General features: G+C 40.7%; 1 protein-coding gene across 4 annotated transcripts in view; it reads right to left on the reverse strand.

The window, feature by feature from the left end:
• Positions 1-19,795, reverse strand: part of LOC127377773 (IQ motif and SEC7 domain-containing protein 1) — an 88,735-nt gene that overhangs the window by 52,265 nt on the left and 16,675 nt on the right. For 3 of the 4 annotated variants that reach the window (XM_051425955.1, XM_051425956.1, XM_051425962.1), the window contains one exon: positions 14,083-14,190. In XM_051425955.1, coding sequence (XP_051281915.1) covers positions 14,083-14,190 — 108 coding nt within the window. Of the gene's footprint in view, positions 1-935; positions 1,188-14,082; positions 14,191-19,795 lie in introns of those variants that run through there. The other variant, XM_051425957.1, reaches the window with a different exon arrangement.

Consider the following 19,795-nt stretch of genomic DNA (forward strand, 5'->3'; position numbering starts at 1 on the left):
ACATAAATGTGCCTCTGCAGAGAAACAAGATAGCAGAATGCTTATTCAGCTAAATACTGACAGTGCTGAGTACTAGGCAATGGTAGAATGTGTGCAGAAAAACAGAACCAAATACAAACCCTGACATGATTCCAAAAAAGCAACACAATTTAATTTTGTCTACCTTTCATCCGAGCAGAACTGACACATGATTTACTGAAGTAGAGATGCAAGATTTCCACACACAGACTGTAGGACTCATCACCATCCCAAAAATAACAGCTCAGACCCAGCCGCATTTTACACACACACACACACACACACACACACACACACACACACACACACACACACACACACACACACAAACACACACACGCACACTCTCTGGCAATGGCACACACACACATACGCATTGTACCAATCACACACGAGAACACACTCACACCCACAAATATACAGCAGAAGCTGCAAAGAACTCATGTGCCCAGGAAGAGCTGTCACAGCATCATCCAGAAATGAGTCATTTTCCCAGCCACCCGAGGCTCTAAAACCATCGCTCACATGACTCTGTTGTGATTTTAGTCATAATAGTGGGTTCACTAATACAAAATAACACTCAGGTTTTATCACTTTGTATGAAGACACATGGCATTTATTCATCTGGGCAAAAGCTTTTCATTCACACAAACAGACGCATGTTCCACCTCACCGCCCCTCCCCAGGAGAGAGACGTTGTTTACTAAGAGCACAGGAAGGGAACATGAGAGGACAGAGCAAGGTCTGGATGCCATAGGTGACTCAGCATAGACACTGGAGAGAGGTAGACACCGTGTTTTCCTCCACCACCCACTCGACTGCTGTCTCCATGAATGGGAGCTACACCAGTGCCGCCCAGGCAGGCAAGCCAGACTGTCTGCCTATCTGACAGCATTCACAGAGAACATGCTACTCACATGTCGTAGAGCCGGTAACCCATTGCGGATCCCGGTCTGCTTGAGTGGGACCCGGGGTCTCGTGTTCGCCTGGGGTCCGTGCTGCTCACCACGGCGCGCCACACGCTTGGTTTGTCCATCCTGTATGCTGGTCAATGGGACTCGACGGTGGGATGGCGTGCGCACACAGGCTCACTCACATTCACTCTCCCTCTCCCTCCCAGTCACAAACACGGCTGCCAGAGAGCAGTGTGTGTGATGTAACAAGGAGCGTCCAAGAGGCTGGCGGCTGGTAGGGGGGCTGGTGATGGTGATGGAGGAGTAGGAGGGCTGGGGGGGGATGTCATAGAGCCCAGAAGTTATATGAGCTGTCTGTTAAGCACTGATGAGAAGCCTCTGTTTCAAAAGGTGGATGGTGGGTAATTCTTCATCGGTGCCAGTGCCTGGAGAGGCTGCCACTCGTAAATAAAAAGCAAAAGGACCCAACCTGCAGGAGAGCAACTGGGAGATTTTACTGCCTCTCATAAACACAGAAGCATCTGCGTAAGCCTCTCTCCACCCTCTTATCTGCTCTGAGTAGTACAGTCCTCAGCAGGGCCACACGATTGGCTCCTTGGTCTCCATAGAAACAGGAGGATGTGTCAGAGGTAGGGCTCATTATCATGCCTTCTCTCCCCTCCCTCCCATTTTGTTTTCACTCCCTCTCTCTTCTCCTTCTGTCTTTCTCTCTTTTCCCATTTCTTTTCTTCTCACATACTCACCCCCCCTACCCTCCCTCTCCATCTTTCTCTTCTGGAATCAATGCACTTTTCTCTATAGTGTCTTTCAAAACAGATGAGGCTTTCCAGTCTAATGAGGAATGGTGCAAACAGGTAAAGATGCTGCATAGCTCTGGTTTATTATTATTATGTCTGCAGAAAAATAAACACCACAGAACTAAGACAGAGATGAGATAATGGAAGCAAATGAAGATTTCACGAATAATAATTACAAAAAGAAGTGATTTGGTAGAGGAGTTTCTACAGTTCTGGACTTTATATTGTCAGACACACAAAGTAAGTCAAATAGAAACTATGTGGAAACTATGTGGCTTGCACAGATATTGCATCATGTACAAGTGATGCCAAAACCAGAAAGGAAGTGTGAAATATTAAGCAGAAATTATTTAAGATTCCATCTTAATGCAAAATGCAAAATGGGTCAAAATGAGCAGAAACTGTAGATTGTGTACAGTACATTGTGGCTTCTTTTCTTTTATAAAATAGATGGTACTGTTGTTAACACCTTCAGGTAACAGAATCCATAGCAGGATGGTAGGCAGGCAGGTGAGTGTCTATGGAGACAAGCTCTCATCAGGACTTTATAAAGCCACACACACACACACACACACACACACACACACACACACACACACACACACACACACACACACACACACATACAGTTGAGAGACAGAACCTGGGCTGATGGCTCACAGTCTCCAGGGGAGGATGCGTTTCATCCTGGGCAGACTCGATGGCACACAGCGCTGTTGATGTATCGAGTATTAACACCAAGGTGACTAGTACTGTTAGACCTTTGTCTTTTTGTTAATGAACTTGTGTAGTGGCTAATTGTATATGTGTGTCATCTCACTGTAATTACACTGGCTGTGTACGTTCTAATTATCGAGCACAAGTGCTGATCCCCTCCAGCTCTGACATGCGCCTGTCGTCACTGAGCCATTTGTGTATGAGTGTTTGAGTGTGCATATGTGTGCCTGTTTTAGCAAACTTGTGTACACCTCGGTGTGCAGAGTGGAGACCCTGTATAATTTGGAACTCCAAAATTTCTCCAAAACACACACTTTTTAATCCACATTTTCAAAGCAAGAGTTTTCAACAACTACTGTTTCAGACTGTCATGAAATTGACTGTGTGCTCATGCTTCCCAGGTGAATACAATGTATGCGGTGTACTGAAATCTACCCAGCCTGTTTAAGTTTCAAGACACACCCTCATACCTTTCTTCTAAGAACAAACTTTTAGCCATTTTAGACAAAGCTCTGAGGTTAACACAATTGGCATTTCAATTCAACAATTTCGATTGTTGGATGTACTAGAGATTCTTCTTCGTCTAACTAGCGGGCATTTACACTTTAAGACCTGTTAATAGGACCTGTAATGTTACCTACTGTAGCTCTGTTCGTTGTGTGCATAGACACATGCATGCACGAGTGGCAAAAGGTTGCAGGGGGAGGGGCTCTGACAGGGGCAACGGTGTGTTCCATTCTGTTCAACACCGAGTGTGTATCTGCAACCCCCCAAGCAGAGTGTTAGTAGTCATGGCACACACACAGACAGAGGAGCAGAGCGGTGAGCAAGATGCTCTTTCAAATTGACAAACAGCCTTAAATTCATGGTTTCAGCAATACCCTTTTCAACACAAAAGCTCAGGCTGTAATGCCTCCTCACGTGCACACACATTCAGAACAAACACAAGCACACACACAATTACAAGGGCTGAGGTTAATGTTTAAAATGACATTTTCTTTTCCGGTCTAGCCTGGCCCTTCACACATGAAGAAATGTAGCTGTGTACCCTTTTAGATGCAGAAATATTGCATACGTTGGCCTTCTTGTACCAACCTCCCTGCTCTCCTCTGTCACCATATGGCCCCTATGAATCAAGCTGGCCTTGGTGTATGATGTGGGCTGCTGGACTATAGCCGTAGGATTGTGTGCAAGACTGTGTGCAGAAGGCTTTCCAGCCTGGCAGCACACAAGACACAAGCAAAGCACAGACCACAGACAGTAAATAATCTAATTTGAAGGTCCAGTGTGTAGGATTTAGTGGCATCTAGCCAGGTAGCTGCAGATAACTGCCTCACCTTCCCATTCCAAGCATGTAGGAGAAACTATAGTCCCCACAAAACTTGTGAAAAACGTGAAGGGCCCTATCTATCTTGTTCTGAGCAACTGTAGAAACCTGGCAGTTCAACATATCAGACCCCGTAGAAAAAGACCAGTCCCCTCTGTAGATTAAAACAGATCATTCTAAGGTAACAAAAACACAATGATTCGTATTTTTATGGGGCTAGAATAGTGACATTACATTTTGGCACTGAAAATAAAATCTGGCATTGAAAACAAAACCCGAACTGAAAAAAGGAAAGATTGGCATTGAAACACTTGTATTGGAAATGGCACAAAAACAAGTTCCACTGAAAAATTCAACACATCTCAACCCAAACTCAAACATTAAAAATGATTTCATTTTACTTTGATGTTTTTTTGTATTCTGATGTGTTTCAGTGACAATCTTTAAATTTTTTGTTCATGTCTGTCTTCATGTCTGTCTTTTTTCAGTGAGTTTCAGAGTTTCTTTTAAACTGTCAGTTTTTCTTTCAGTAACACTGGTTCAATTGTGGTGATTATACACTAGACGTGCTCAACTGATATCCCATCCATGTTAGCAAGAACATTCCTACTACAATATAAAATACATTTCATTTTGGAAATCAGTAAAACTGTATTAATTCTTCCCTATTGAGCAGTGGTATGAAGAAAAAAAATCTGAGAATAATAAATCAGTAGATTAATCCATGTTGAAAATAATTGCAAGATGCAGCACAATTAGTTTAGTGAACAGGTCAAAACACTTAAAGAGTTGCTCAGCTGGAATTGAAAATCACAGAATTTCCTGACATAGCTTGTTTCTAGTGGAATTGGCTGTCAGTCTCTGAGACGCTGAGTTGCCTTAGCTGATATAAAGACAGATAACAGAGATATACAACTGCTGGAGGTCACAAAACAGCAAGTTTTGTACACTTGAACTTCTCAAAACTGATGCAGCACTTTATTCCCATCAAAGTGCATTCTGTTTTTCTTCTTCTTAGGATGGCTAACTTCCTTGGATCTTATCAAGCTTTAACAAGAAAAACTGTATGTTCTTTTTGCAGTGTTTTAGTATGTGTCTGCACAATATGTAGGAACAACAGCACTGGTGGAACTGTCTGTGCCTAACAGTAGGAAGCATTATTTTGTCCTCAGCCGAGCTGCTCTGCAGGGGTCCCATCTCCTCTCTTGAGACTTCAGCCCACTTCAAACACGTCAGAAAAAGAGAGCGAGTAACAAAGAAAGAGATAAGGTAGGAGAGAACCAACATGCACCACAGCATTAAGAGCTGCATACCACAAGATGGCAGTGTATCACCTCTTCAGCATGAACAATGGCAGCCTGATGCGATCAATGCCATTACTGATACTGGGACATTTCCCCTCAGGTTATTGCTAGGCCACATGTGTTAGACCAAGTGAGGAAAAGCATATATTGTATGCTTAATTTAGTCTAACATTAATCAAACATATGTCGTAAGTAAGAGTAAGAGTAAGGAGAAAGATGACATTGCACTAAGCCCCAGGAACTAACATAAATATGTGCTGTTTATGTGCTATCACACCAAATTATAGTTAAAATGAAAAACATCACAGCCCATATTACCTAAACCTACTCCAGCATTGTTGAGTTTTCAGTGGCGTTCTCTGATTAAAAATACACCTATAAGCTTTTTGTTCCATGAAAACATTTTTCTAACCACTCCAATTAGTGTCAACAGCTGGAAAAACTAAACTCCCCTGAGATAGTGACCTCTCCGCCCTGCTGGAGATGAGGGGCGAGAGGTTTACTTTCCCTGCTGTTTTTCAATGTAACAACGTAGAGCAGCCTCTCTGTAGCTCTCTGGCAGAGGGCACAGCGCTGTGCAAAGGCTCCTTCTGTCACTGACTTGGCCTTAAGCCTGAGAACATCAGAGGCAGAAGACAGACGAGCTTTTCATAGCAGGCCAAACAAAGATCTATCTCTCTGCCTCTGACTGTGAAGTACAGACAGAGCCGTTTTTTGACCCCTCGCTCCTGTGCTATGGCTCTTTGCTGCCATCACAAAAGTTTAGACTTCTCGATAAGCTGGTGTCAGTAATACTGATGTGAAGCTAAAGCAGTTCTAGTGGTGGAACAAGTACTCAGATCCTTTACTTATGTAAAAGTACCAATACTACAATCTAAAAATCTTATTTAAACCTTACTTAAGTAAGAATACAGGAGTATTATCAGCAAAATGTACGTATGTAGTTTTAAAAGTAAAAGTGAAATGATAAAAGGGGTTGGAAATTTAAAAGAAATTTAATTTATGTCTATATATTTTCTTACTTTTCTTTAATCTTTTCCTAACTAAACACAATCTTTTGTAAGGAGTCACAAGGCAAAAAGAAGCTGTCAAACAGATGTAGAAGAGTAAAAAGAGTTGGAGTATAAAGTAGCTTAAGTTGGAAATACCCAAGTAATTGTGGGTAAAGGTCCATCACTGGACATTTCTCCACAGCCTTACTGTATATCTACTCCTAAACCAACCATAACGCCATTGTCATCCTATATGTTTATTATCACTATCTTTCAGAGATACAGGTCTTTCTAGCCAGCACCCAGGGCCTCACTCACTACTGTATTAGGGGTCACAGATTATAGTAAGTAAGTAAAGTATATATATTTTTAATATTGCATGTGAGTCTGAGTCAGAGGCCAATGAGAAGTTGATTTAGTATTTAGTATACCATCGATATGAAATATTAAACATACAAAGGCACAATTAAAAGCTAGTCCAGAGCTCCTTGTTCAGGTTGTGCTGCTTTTGCATGTCTCATTTATGCTTATTCGTGTGTGAACCATGCTTCTATTTTCACAATCTAATTCCTCTGTCATCTGCACTTTCCTCACTCCCCACCTCACTCACAGGAGATTTCACCCGACACACAAAGAGATCATACATTCAGCAGCAGCGGCATCTTGTTAATATCTCATTGCACAAACACAGACAAATCCCTCTTTTTGAGTAGCAAAGCTAGAGAGGCAGCTGAGAACAAGCAATCATGTTCTCCTGTCTTATTTCTCGGGGAATAGTGTACCACTCCTTGCTCCCTCACCTCATCCCTGCAAGCCCTCCCTTTGCTTGATCTGAGCAGTGATACAGAACTATGGAATTGCAAATGCCTCCTATCAGACTGGGAGATAGATCTGAAGCGCTCGGTGGCCCTTTGCATGATATTACGGTGGCATGGAGCTGATGCAAGGATAAGCTGTGTGAGAGAGTGACACAGTACCACTAATCTCTCAGTATATCTACTTTACCAGGGCAGGTGACGACATGTAATAGAGTGAAAGCAAAGCATTGGTTGAGAAAAAAGGATACCAACATGTTTTCCTCAAGGTGCATCATTTGCGCTTGTATCACCTAAAGGCTTTCAAAATCACACTGTCACACAGCATTGTGTCTCTATAGACACCTGGGTATCTTTTCATCACTGCTGAAGGGATACATTTACTTCAGGCACACTGCACATTACAGAAATCCGTGCCTGTCTGAGAAGGAAAAGAATTAATTTACATTTTGTTATAATTAAGCAGTTTTTTATGCAAGAGGGTTTTTTTTCCATCTGATTAAAAAATTGTAAATAATATTTCAAGTGTTGTATGTCTCATCATGGACAATGTCATGGCCAGTTACTGAGAGGGTCTGCTGGGTGATAAAGTGATTCAAGGGTGTAAGGTTGAAGCTGCTAGTAGGATGCATGTTTGTTGCAACGATATTAGAGTGTCAAATGACATCTTGGACTTAATACAAAGTGATGGTAATGTTGTGCTTCCACACTGATTCACAGCTCTTGACTTTCAATAAGCACAGAATAAACTGAATAGAAAATTATCTCAAGAAAACAATAAGTTGGGTAACGTCTTCAACAGACCTTGAACAATGTCTCATGATCAGAATTTATTATCAAATGTATGTATGTACTCAGGTTTATTATGTGACATACTCTTGTGTGAAATGGATTGTGTTATTAATAACATTTTTTATTTCAATTCATCAATTTAGCTTATTAAGTTTCAGAACCTTTTAAGCATTGTTTTTTTTCCCCCAAACAACAAATATATACAGTTTACAAAGGCATAAAACAGAGAAAATCAGTAAACTGTCATGACTTCTAAACTGGAAAAGCAAATGTTTGGTGTTTTTTTGCTTGACAAGTTACTCTAATGAAGTTGAAGTTGCAGTTGTGAAAACAAGACAACAAGCACAGGGACTCAAACTACATATGAAACAAGGCCAATGTACTCTCAAAACTGAATGCTGGTCATGAACCCTCCAAAACGGTTTACGTGTGGTGAGGCTGTCTGAATGCACAACAATGAAGGCACATACACAAAAGAGCAACACATGCAAATACACACATTCGGGCATTTCTCTCTTCGCCAAAAGGATCAAGAGCAGAACTGAGTGAAAGGCACATGGCACAATGAGCCTCACATTCTCCTCTGTTACTTAGAGTCAAAGCAACTTATCATAAGACTCATGGCCGCATGCACTCCAGAATCAAAACTTTGTGTTTTCCAGTGATTGAGCTCCATAGCGCAGCACGGAGCCTGTAATTAACTCTTAGAGAATGTGATGACGAAACAGAAGCTGGGAACTTCAAAGACAACCGAGAGCTTTCCCAAGAGTTCAAACACATTATGGAAGTGGGCCCTCTGTTTCATAGGCCTATTAAATCATTGTGCAGTTGTGATTTCCCATCTGGTGAAATCAAAACTTTACAATACTAACAGCAGTAAATAAAAAGGGCCAATAAAGAAAGAATTCATACAACTGGCTGAATTTTATGGGAAGCGGAAGGCACTTTCATTGCTTTATTTTTTTAAAACCGACACTAACTCTTGTACACAACAACTGCTCCTTCATTTACCAAAGACTGCTTGCTGCCATACACAATAAATGTTTACTGTGTCGTTAAGCCCTTTTCTAAATGACCTCAGATATTGTCAAGGCCTTACTAAGGGGGAATACAGCAGCAGAATAGATACAATAGCACATACGATGCAGGGTTGATGAACCTACATATGGTAATACTTCTCCATTTTTACCACATGTGTCACTTGTCCACCATATTCACCCCTGCGGCTAGATCACAGCCTCATGAGCTGCTTTTCCTGCCTCCAACTGTCAGCAAATAACACACTGTTTGCGGGAGGCAGGCTGGGGGTCTGTGATCAGGCCATTCCCAGGAATCAATAGGCTCTGCAGTGGTATTATTAGAGGGCTTGGAGATAATCACAGGTTCTGTTCTGGAATAGTCATTCACCATAATGATTATATATCATTAAGCATCTGAATTATTTAGATGTGAAATGGAGCTCCTGGTTCAGATCTGTTCTAATGGTCAGACATCAAATCGGAACCATGAACACAAATAAACGGAGTAGTGCAATACTAGCAGCTTTACAACCTTTTGGTAACACCATGTGGGCTTTGAGAGAGGTACAGATATGCTTGCAGAAAGAGGGACACTTCAGTATGACCGCCCAGCCTTACCTTTTTCCTCTGTAAAGCCCCCTGCCTGTATCTATTAATCAAGTCAGATGTCTTATCTTAATTGAGGAGGAAGAAATAGAGAGGCACAGATAGACGAACAGAGTAAGACAGGGTGAGGGAATACAGAGAAGCAGATGTTTTTTTGATTGAGTGGAATATCATGGGAAAAAAAGGAATCAAAAGAGAGGCGTGAAGTGAGGAAAAAGGAATAGGAGAGTATCTTGGGTATTTAAAAGCATTCATTCAGCTTTGAGCTGGGCTTGATGGGTGCAGAGAGGTCTTAACTCTGGACAGGACTGAACTAGAAGGCAGCTGCAGGCAATGAATACAGCAGCAGCTACTGCACAGGCAAAACCCCACTCAGTTAGAGCATGCTTTTTCTTCATGTGGTTTAATAGTACTGAGGAACTGCCATAGATAGAGGAAGTTGTTTTTTCCCCTTCTATTGGTGAGGTCATATAGATTCCTATGTCAGATCTGGTCATATAATATAACACTGATGCTTTGGTTCCATTTCCTTTCAAGTTGCAGCCACATGCCTTCAGATAAATTCAGATTATTTTCCACTCAGTAGACCGTATAGAGCAATTATCCTGTCTCACAATAAGCTCCAATCCTGCATCCCTATTGGCTGGGCTGGCTGCTCCACTTTCACTTCCTCAACCTGACATAAACACACTTCCTGCTTTCACCTTTCACTACCCAGAGCCCTCTACACACAGCAATCATGGGAAGACAATGAGAGCAGTTGAGCAGCAGAAATTAAACAGTCAAAAGACATTGCAATAGCCATAAAATGGGGATTTTTTTTTTTAACAATGGACTCCTACACAGCTGTATGGGAGGAGGACATGGGGAAATAATTGTGACTGAAAGAGTAGTGTGGGATACAAAAGGAAATTAAACTTCACAGGCTTCATAACTAATTGTAATGCTGACATTATGTTCAGTAGGTAGGTGATACTGTAAAGCCCCAAAAATCATAAAAGCATTGCAGCAATTTCCAGTCACAGCAAGCCCATATGGAGCCTCTGCAGCCTGGATTCAGGACTATCATCCTGCCCCTTTTTTGGCAGAGTGTAACAGATCAAAAAGCCATTTTCACTCTTTTACTTACATTGGCATTTTTGCAGCTAATGGCAACTATTAAAAAATTCAACTAAAGTAACTCACCTTGTTTCATTTTATTAATTCACTTTTCACTGTTTTACATTTAGATCTTTTACACTTTAATTTTGCTATGATTTCTCCCCCTTTGCTCTAGGTCGTACAGGCAGGTTTATTGACTGTACTAGTGAGCAGTGCGGGCAAGTCAAGAATAGAAAGACATTAAACACCTTGAGGAACATGTTTTCTGATTTGATGTGGGTTATATTCTGATAGAGGTCAGGTAATCTACCACCTCCGTTCAGGTTCAGATATTCTATTGCACTGGAGGCCTCATGCTACAGCGCAGTAATTTAACTGGATGGTGATAACACTGTGCACTCATGTGTGAAACCTTGGAGTCACATTAACAGAAACGTTTCCCTGTCCAAGGTGCTGAATCCCACAGCCAATGGGATTTTGTTCCCAATTATGTTTTTTCCCCATTATCTGGACCAGGGTTAAAATCGCAATTGGGGCAAATTCAAACATGTTTTTTTTTACAAACTGGCACAATTTGGTCAGTTAAGTATTTTCATAATTAACTGTTACAGTTGTTTAATTAAGCAGAAAGTAACATTCTCTGATTTCGGCTTCTTAAATATGAAGATTAGTTGCTTGTCTGTGCATTTTAAATTAAACTTCTTTGGGTTTTGTCCAGCTGATGAAAGATGTCTCCTTTGGCTTGTGGTGGACGTTTTTCACAATTTTTTGACATCTCGTAGAAAAAGATAAATTGATAAATTGAAAAAAACAATAGATAGATTAACTGATAATAATGATCATTAGTCGCAGCCCTACATGAATCCTATTCTTCTTGTGCAATCACTGAAATCTGCTTTAATTAAGTGGGTGTTGGATAAAAAATGGAAATGTTAAACTCAGTGTATTGGAGTAGTCTGCTGTAAAAAGTCCACCAGACCAAAAACGTGGCCAAAAAAGAAACTTTCCTTTGATTTGATTTTGTCTGTAATAACTGTACATTTGTGAGAAGGGATTTCAACAGAACCATATCAAGAGAAACTACCATATGTGTGGTCTGTCATCTTCTATATTACACAAAATAAATCCTGCAATCACAAAACCTGGTGAGACAAATTTTCCTTTTTGCTCCAAGCATTTGGACGAGCTGGCTATTACACTCTGGTGGTAGTGAAGTGAACACAATAAATTTGAACGGTTTATTGTTGGGGTTCTGAGCTAATTTACTATACACTCCTTCTGCTGATAATCTTAGCAGGCTGAGTGGCGGAATCACCAAAACCAGCGGCACAACAACTATATCATTGGTTAACTACATTGACTCAAATATGTACATTCAAGCATGGGAAATAAGCTCATCTCATCTATGCTATTACATCGCCTGTGTAGCTTTAAAGCTGATCAAATTCTACTTCTGCATGTGATTGCTTTGTTGCTGGGGCAGGAGGCAGAGAAAAGAGAGGCAGACAGAACGAAAGAACAGGTACAGAGTAACACGAGACGAGTGCAAACAAGGAAAGAGAGGTACGGCAGAAGAAACCATTCAAGTCAGTCCCTCGGGTACGTTTCTGCTATTACAGTCTAGCAGCAGCTCTGCTTGCATTGAATGGTTGTCCCCAGAGATCGCCCCAATGCTGGCATTAAGCATGTTGAGCCAGCCAGTCTCTGTGAACGACTGCTTCAACACCAAAGTTGCCCCATTAATTCCCATTACCTTCTTTAAGACTGCAAGACTTACTGAAACTTTTAGACAACGACAGCATCTAACAGATGTCTGAAAATAACACAGGCTTAAATTAACTGGGCTGCAACAACTAAATGCAAGGTTGTTTTTTTTTTAAAAAGGCGTTTCTGCCTAATAATGCTACAACTACAAACACTTTCTATAATTAAGGGTTTCTTTTAAATTTGCCAGTATGCTCACTCAAAACATCTGAACAAGTGGAGTGATTCAGAATACTGCAGGGCATGGAACGGCATCTCACAAATGGCATAATAATTAATATTTCAATTCCTGACACAGTCAGAAAAATACGGTCAGAAAGATCAATCACTCACTGAGAGCCTCACAGAGCCCCCCCCCCACTAACCCTTTTCTTCAAATTTCTTTTAATATTCAATGTGAACAATGTTGTTTTCTAGTGACTCATTGGTTGAAAGCACATACCACAGAACTGCAACATCCTGGGTTCAAATCTGGCCCAAGACCTTTGTCACATCATGCAGAGGTACTTGTCCTGCTAAAGGAAATAATGCATAAAACCAAGTCAAACATGACAGAAAAACAGCCGTGACCAAGGCCTTTGTTAAATATTTGCTTTCTGCTTGATTTATGCAGCAACTTTTCAGTCCTGTCAATTGTGAGTGTGAGTAGATATGTGTGTGTGATTCTGACCCTGAACAAATGTGTGGAGGGCATGCATTCATGCCGCCCACTCACCTTCATTGTCATCTGAACAGTAAAATGGACCAGAACTGTAGAGTAAGCAAGACCAAGACGAGGACTAGAGTTTGCAACAAAATATTCTCCAAAACTATCTCTTGTATTTTAATGATTACCTCTGGGAAACAGTAGTAAAGCAACAACCATCTGAAATAAAACCGCAAAATCAAAATGATTAGGCATTCCACAGGAGCATGTTCCTTTGCACTGTCATCATTTGCTAATTAGAGGTTGATTATAGTGTATCTGTGTGAGATGGGCGAGCCTAAACAGAAGCAAACAATACTGCTGAGCTGGAGAGGAAAATAATCAACCTCCGATCACAGCCATCATCTTGTTTACAGTCATGATCCATTTAACCTATTAGCTTTCAGCTGCGCTTGAAAATTACTTACAGAGCAACAATCACACAGGGACAACCAGAGAGAGCACAAATGAGCGAGGTATTAATCAGCGAGAAAAAGCCTAATTTCTGCCGAGTTACCAAAGTCTAAAAACAACCCACAGATGTTTCTACACATAAGAAACTCCTGAACACTGCTCTTTAAAAATAGAACATGTTCCCCCCTATGCAGTGGGATTTATTTTTGGGCTGCACGTGAGCCAAAAGTGGGCTATGGATTAGGCGCACAGTGCTTTTTGATGATGAAGCACACAGCACTAGGAGGCGTCTTTGAAACTCTCTCCAGCCTTTTGAAGCCCCCATAGTCTGTCCCACCGATGCGACTGTCTGAGCTCATCTCTTTTATTTTGAGAGGCTCTCTCAAGCTCCAAGCTCAGCACAGCCTAATGGGTGAGCAGCAATGAAGGCTCATATATACGCAGGGATCATATTTCATTAAGGCTAGGCCTAATGAACTCCTCCTACAGTGAATTTGGCCACTGGAGTTCATTGTACACATCAGGAAAACAACACTGCAGCACTGAAACTGCTGTGTCATAAAAGGTTGATGACTAGGAAACAGCTGCAAAGACTCAAACATTAGGACACAGCAGTGTTTGCAGCCGTCAAGCTGTCATTACTGACACAGAAAGGCTAATTACCAGGGCTTCAATATGAGCCCTGATAGCTTTCAGACATTAACAAGGCAAGAGTAGACAAGAAAAAGACTGATGTGCCATGGTGCTGGAAATGCTGTGTAGTACTCAGGGGACAAACATTAAGCATGTATCATAAAAAAAAAACATCTTACTGTACCCAAAGGAAGCCGACTTCCATTTGCGGCAGGGGACGACTCTTCTGTGGCCCGCATACACTAGCCTCCCAGGATTCTCTATGACTTCCACAGGCAGGGAGGCATGTCTCCTATGGAAGGACAAACAAATAAAACACACTTCTCAGACATAGAAGGGCAAATGTAATATAAACTTGACTTCAGGCTATTTTAGAACAGTACTGCATCATGTTTCTGTCATATCACAAGCAAATCAGGTAATATGACATTGTGTATTGTGACTTCCTCTTACTAACAGTGCAGCCTTTACAAGGAAAAATACATCACTAATTAACCGCACAGTATTACAAGAGAACACACCACAACACACAGTTTTACTAATGTCACATGAAAGCAAAGCTGAGTTGAGCTTGTGAAGTACTAAAATATTCCACTTAAAAGACCAGATCAGTGTGTGTGTGTGTGTGTGTGTGTGTGTGTGTGTGTGTGTGTGTGTGTGTGTGTGTGTGTGTGTGTGTGATTTGGCTCACTCACTGCAACTCATATGCAGTTTATATAATGGATGATTACTTTTGATTGTGTTACATTATTGTTGCATGGGCTACAGATGAAACCACAGAATGATTTAAAAAGACCCAGTGCATATATATGAAATGATATAAATCAGAACAGCCATCTCTACTTGGAAGTTAACTAGACATATTGGCATTGCCTTTTTAAAATTTAAAATTTAATTCCTTTTCTAATTAGGTACTTTTTTTTAAAGTCAGAAACTTAACTTACAATTTAAGGAGAAAAGAACACAACCTGGTTCACTAAAGAAAAGAAAAGGTTAACATGTGGTACGTTTCTCTGTAGTCTGACCACATAGTTTGTGCTCTGTGTACTGCAGTTAAAGCAGTTTTATCCTCTACTGATCAATGCTCAGACATTTCTCAACTCGTTCCACTGGATACCATCTCCACTTTTGTTTGTTAAGGTTTTCACTGAGCTATGCCACTTTTGGGCTGCCTGTCCCAGACTGGCCAAGCACAGTTCTCAGGCTGTCAACTTGCAGTCAAACACCAACAGCCTACCCACCTGTCTCAGGGGACGAGGTCTTCATCAAAATCATAATGCCACAGCTGGCTCACTACAGAAAGCCATCAAGCCAATGATGATAGTCATAGCTGCCAATTTGGTTTAGGCGTGTACATACTGTATGTTGAAGGAATAACTGCTAACAGTCCAATCAGATAAAACCATATTCAAAATAATATTCCATAAGTCTCTATTTCTTCCTTTAATTCACATTTATGCATTTTCTAAAAGCATTTGTAGCAAAATAAGTATTGTTCATTCTTTAACACAGCTTGTATGAAAAATGCCGCTCTGAGGCCCTGAGTAATATCAATGGCTAATTGTGTCATGGCTGCTGCCATTTGCTACTGTTTCGGCATAATGAATTATTAATTTAAAAAATGCTAATGACTCTGCTCTGGCTGAGTTGAGAGCTGTGAACCTTGGATTAGTCTGAATTTTCTTCCAACACACAGACCTTGTTTCAGACCTGTCAGTGCAATGACTGATGCACAAACACCCACAGTTCATAAAAGAAAAAAAAAGGCAGTCCTTTTCCACCGGGGGGAGAGATGTTCTAGGACTTCTTCCACCATACACTGCACACCCATGCTCTGTTTTGTTTAATTCCTTGTGGCGGGCACTGTTTTCAGAACAATGCTCGATTACGAACTGAAATCCAGTTTGCTCTCAAGGACAAAGACAGCAGGCTTGTTGTCCTACCCATCGAAGTTAGGCATCGCTCTCCATAGCAACAAGAGATGGAGAAAGAGACAAGAGAAGACGATAGGTTTGTGTGGTCCCTGCGGAGAGCATCGGCTGAGGGTGAGACAGCACTAGGCCAGCCCTGGAACGCAGCACTGTCACCTCTCGTCCCTGCAGACAAATATCAGTTCAGCTGCCCTGACTCGTTCTGTCAGCGCTCTGGGAGGATCGGCCAACTCTTTTTTAGTTAGATTTCTGTGTGAATTAAGCACAGTTCAGTCCACACATTGTGCTGTTTTAGAGAAATGTCCTGCCTGCAGATAGAAAAACTGCAGCTCTATAGCTATTTCGGCGAATGCCTCATCTGTTAGAAGAAGTTGCAAGAGTGCAGTCTCTTTGCTCCCATTTAAAACTGCATGTCATTCTGCTTTTTAAATGATCCCACAAAAAGTTTAAACTACATACAACAAGAAGTTGTTCTGAATTAATGTTTAAATTGATTGGAAACACTTTGCTTACTGCTGTTGTTTTGAGATATAGTTTTGAGAGAGGTTTTGACCTCCACAGAAGCAGCCCAGCAAAGCTTTATTCTCTTCATTGTCATCTCTACAATAATGGGGGGGAGTGAGGTGGGGGGGCTTTATAATCCCTCCCTCTCTGTTTCCCCAACTCTCTGTGGAGAATTACAGGGAAATAAAAGCCGCAGACCCCTCTGAGGCTTTCCTCCAGTCACTCACTATGCCGCAGGTCTCTGACAAGCTACTCTGGCCTTTGTATGCGTCTGATCACAGGTTCAATAAAAGTCATGGATACACCATCCCAAGCAATATGAAGTTTCAATAAGCCTCACTCCAAATAAAATAGCTGTCATTCATCACAATACACACACGGGCAGAAGCAAACAGGTATAAATAACAAGAGCACAAATGGACTCTCAACTGCTCAATGATAGACAAAAGCACTTTCATCCTGCACTCTCATTGGTGTGATAAATGTCGGGACTGCTGCTCCTCCGCTTTAGCCTTTTGCTGTGTGCTAGTCTGGGTTTATGAATGAGTGCTGTACAAAAGTGCATCAGGGAGCAAGAGGACATCTTATCATCCGACGTTCACTAAAGAACAATCCAATAAAAGCAGGTCACTGAGGCTGTTGTGCGCCTGCCTGCCTATCTCACCCAGGTTCTAATCACATCTGAATGAAGCCATCCATTCTGATTACAGAACAGCAGACCAATTAAACATCGCCATGGTGTTATTCCTCTCTCATTAGCCACGGAGGGTGTATGAGAATAATCTCCCCCCATCATAGGGCCAATCTCTCTCTCTCTCTCTCTCTCTCTCTCTCTCTCTCTCTCTCTCTCTCTCTCTCTCTCTCTCTCTCTCTCTCTCTCTCTCTCTCTCCACACACACAAACACACACCCAAACTTCTATCAAACCAGTGCAAAGCAATCCTTCGGGAGCAGGGCTTATTTATTTATAGCGCCTGTGCCAAGTTCAGTGGCTTTTCCATTATTAATGATAATGAAACCTACCAAGCAGTGTAACACACAAAATTTTAAAGAGCCAGGCTCAGTTGTGTCATGGTGTGGCATATTAACAGGGTGAGAGATGTAAGTGACTGTAAGTCTGCTGTGTGTTGTCAGTAGAGTGCTGTGTTGGCAGTTGTAGTTGATTTTAAACAGCGTTTAGCTCTGATACAAAAAGGGAACACAGTGCCAAGATAAAACATGTGACTGATAGAGAAATTCCCAGCAACGGTCACAGCAATGTGAAAGTGGCTGCTGCTTCACATTTAATAGATGCCACTGAATAATTACACTGTGATACTTATACTTTACGTTTTTACTGATGCTAACTGCTCCATTGCCTCTAGGAAGCAGTGCAGTGGAGCTCTACCGTGTGGAAGCAAAGGAAGGCCAAAATAATTTGTGTTCTCTAAAAAAAACGTTATCACTAATTGTGAAATTTGACCAGTACTGAAAACGTACTGTTAAATCTAAATTTATAGCACTGAAATATTGTACTCTGAAAACCATCAATCTGAATTTATTAGGTTTATTAGGTTCCCCTCTCTGAAATTTCGAGAATAGCTAGTAAAATAAACTCCCCATGCACAACCAGAAAGTCAGGCGCGGTAGGTCGCAGAACTATGCAGTTAAAAATCAAAATTAACCACCGCACACTGGAATGACTCAATGAATGAGTCATGAATCACAGTAAAGTCAATCCAGTGTGCGTGGTTAATATTGAGGTATATCAAATTTTGCCATTTCAAAATGTAATTGCTTAATTAATTAACTCTTTCTTGAATTGTATGACTGACATAACCGAGGATAGGACAGGGGTTTGATTGATTTCATTCAGACTTGAGTGTTGCAAAAAAGAAATCTGACCAGAATATATTATTTTGAATAATGGACACGTGTATTCTCTATCTGAACGCTTGAACTGTAATAAAACAACGTTAATATGAATTATTTTAAATTGCACAATTACGGGAAAGTTATGAAGTGAGTTCAAACCAAATAAATTAAGTGAAATATTTCAATGTCATAAACTCATTTTTCAACATTAAGTATTAAGTAGTGATTACATTTCATTAGGCATTCAGTTGCTTATAAAATTCGCATACAACCCTTTTTTGCTTCCATAACATAGTATTGGACTATAAGTAATCCTAATCTGCATTGAGACATAAACAACACCTCTTACTCACTGTACCTTCTGGTCTTGTGTTAGTGAGTGGACTAGAAACTATGAAGCTATGAGAGCTCTTGGTGCATCAATAGCTAATAAGAACAAAGGCCTAGATTTCCATATAAACAATAATTTCGCAAATCGAAAAGTGAATGGGAAGCCAACATTTTAATTAAAATACTGACTTAAAGAAATACCCGTTTATTGCTTGATTCATTCATTCACTTGTAAATTATTTAATTATTCCCTTGCTTATTGTCCAATTACATATCATTTGATAAACTGTTTTACAATTACTGTCAGTCCTGCATAAAACACCTTGTAGATCTAGTACAATTTAAAAAGATGTGTCAAATGTTGAGCAGCTTAACATTACCACAGTATCACCAACTGCACCTGACATAGTGTGAGATGAGCTGCTCTAGAAGCTTTTCATTGATTTTCAGGATCAGTGCCATCGTGTCAAAGCAGGAGTCAGCAATCACTTTAATTCAGAAATGTCATGGCTTTTGCATCCAACACCATGTACGCCCCTGCCAACGAGTCACATGTTGCAAAATGTGCTGGTAGAGATGTGCACATGAAGATCGAAAATCAGTAGCACAATAAAAGTCTTGGCATGGCCTCAGCTTCATATTAATGAAGGAAAGATTCTGGGAACTGTGGCCAAATTCACAACCAAGTGCAGCATGCGGAAGACGGCTGCTGCCATTTGGGAGGTTTCCAACCACATCAAAGCATCAATTTGGTGAGATGGGAGTGTTTGCCTCTGAAGCCTTGTCCTCCATTTCTACTGCTATGCATTTAGATTCATGACAACCAGAGGACCTACTTCTGATTTGTATATTAATTATAACATCTGTTATGGAAAACTATTTCCCCAATTAATATTCATTACACTGGACTCTCATAAATACGTATGAGAATATTTCGGAAGTGTAAAAAAAATAATCATACTTACTTAATAGACAACAAATAAAACATATCAATATACTTTATTGAAAAAACAACTGTACACTACAGTGTCAGCTACACCAAAAGTGTAAACTAACATTGTTTGGGCTTGGATCACATTTTCCAATGAATATTATTCGCCACTTTGCAATTATCAATACTGAGAGCTGCAGAGTAAGATTGAATGCTAGCATTGTTTACAGAGATGTGTGTTTAAAGAAGAAAATTATCCAAAGTGAAACAACACTTAATGACTTACTGAATTACTGAACACAGACTTGTTTATTATTTCTTTTGTCTACAAGCAATTTCACCTGAGGC

Source organism: Dicentrarchus labrax, unplaced genomic scaffold (assembly GCF_905237075.1).
Source record: "Dicentrarchus labrax unplaced genomic scaffold, dlabrax2021, whole genome shotgun sequence".
Taxonomy (NCBI): domain Eukaryota; kingdom Metazoa; phylum Chordata; class Actinopteri; family Moronidae; genus Dicentrarchus; species Dicentrarchus labrax.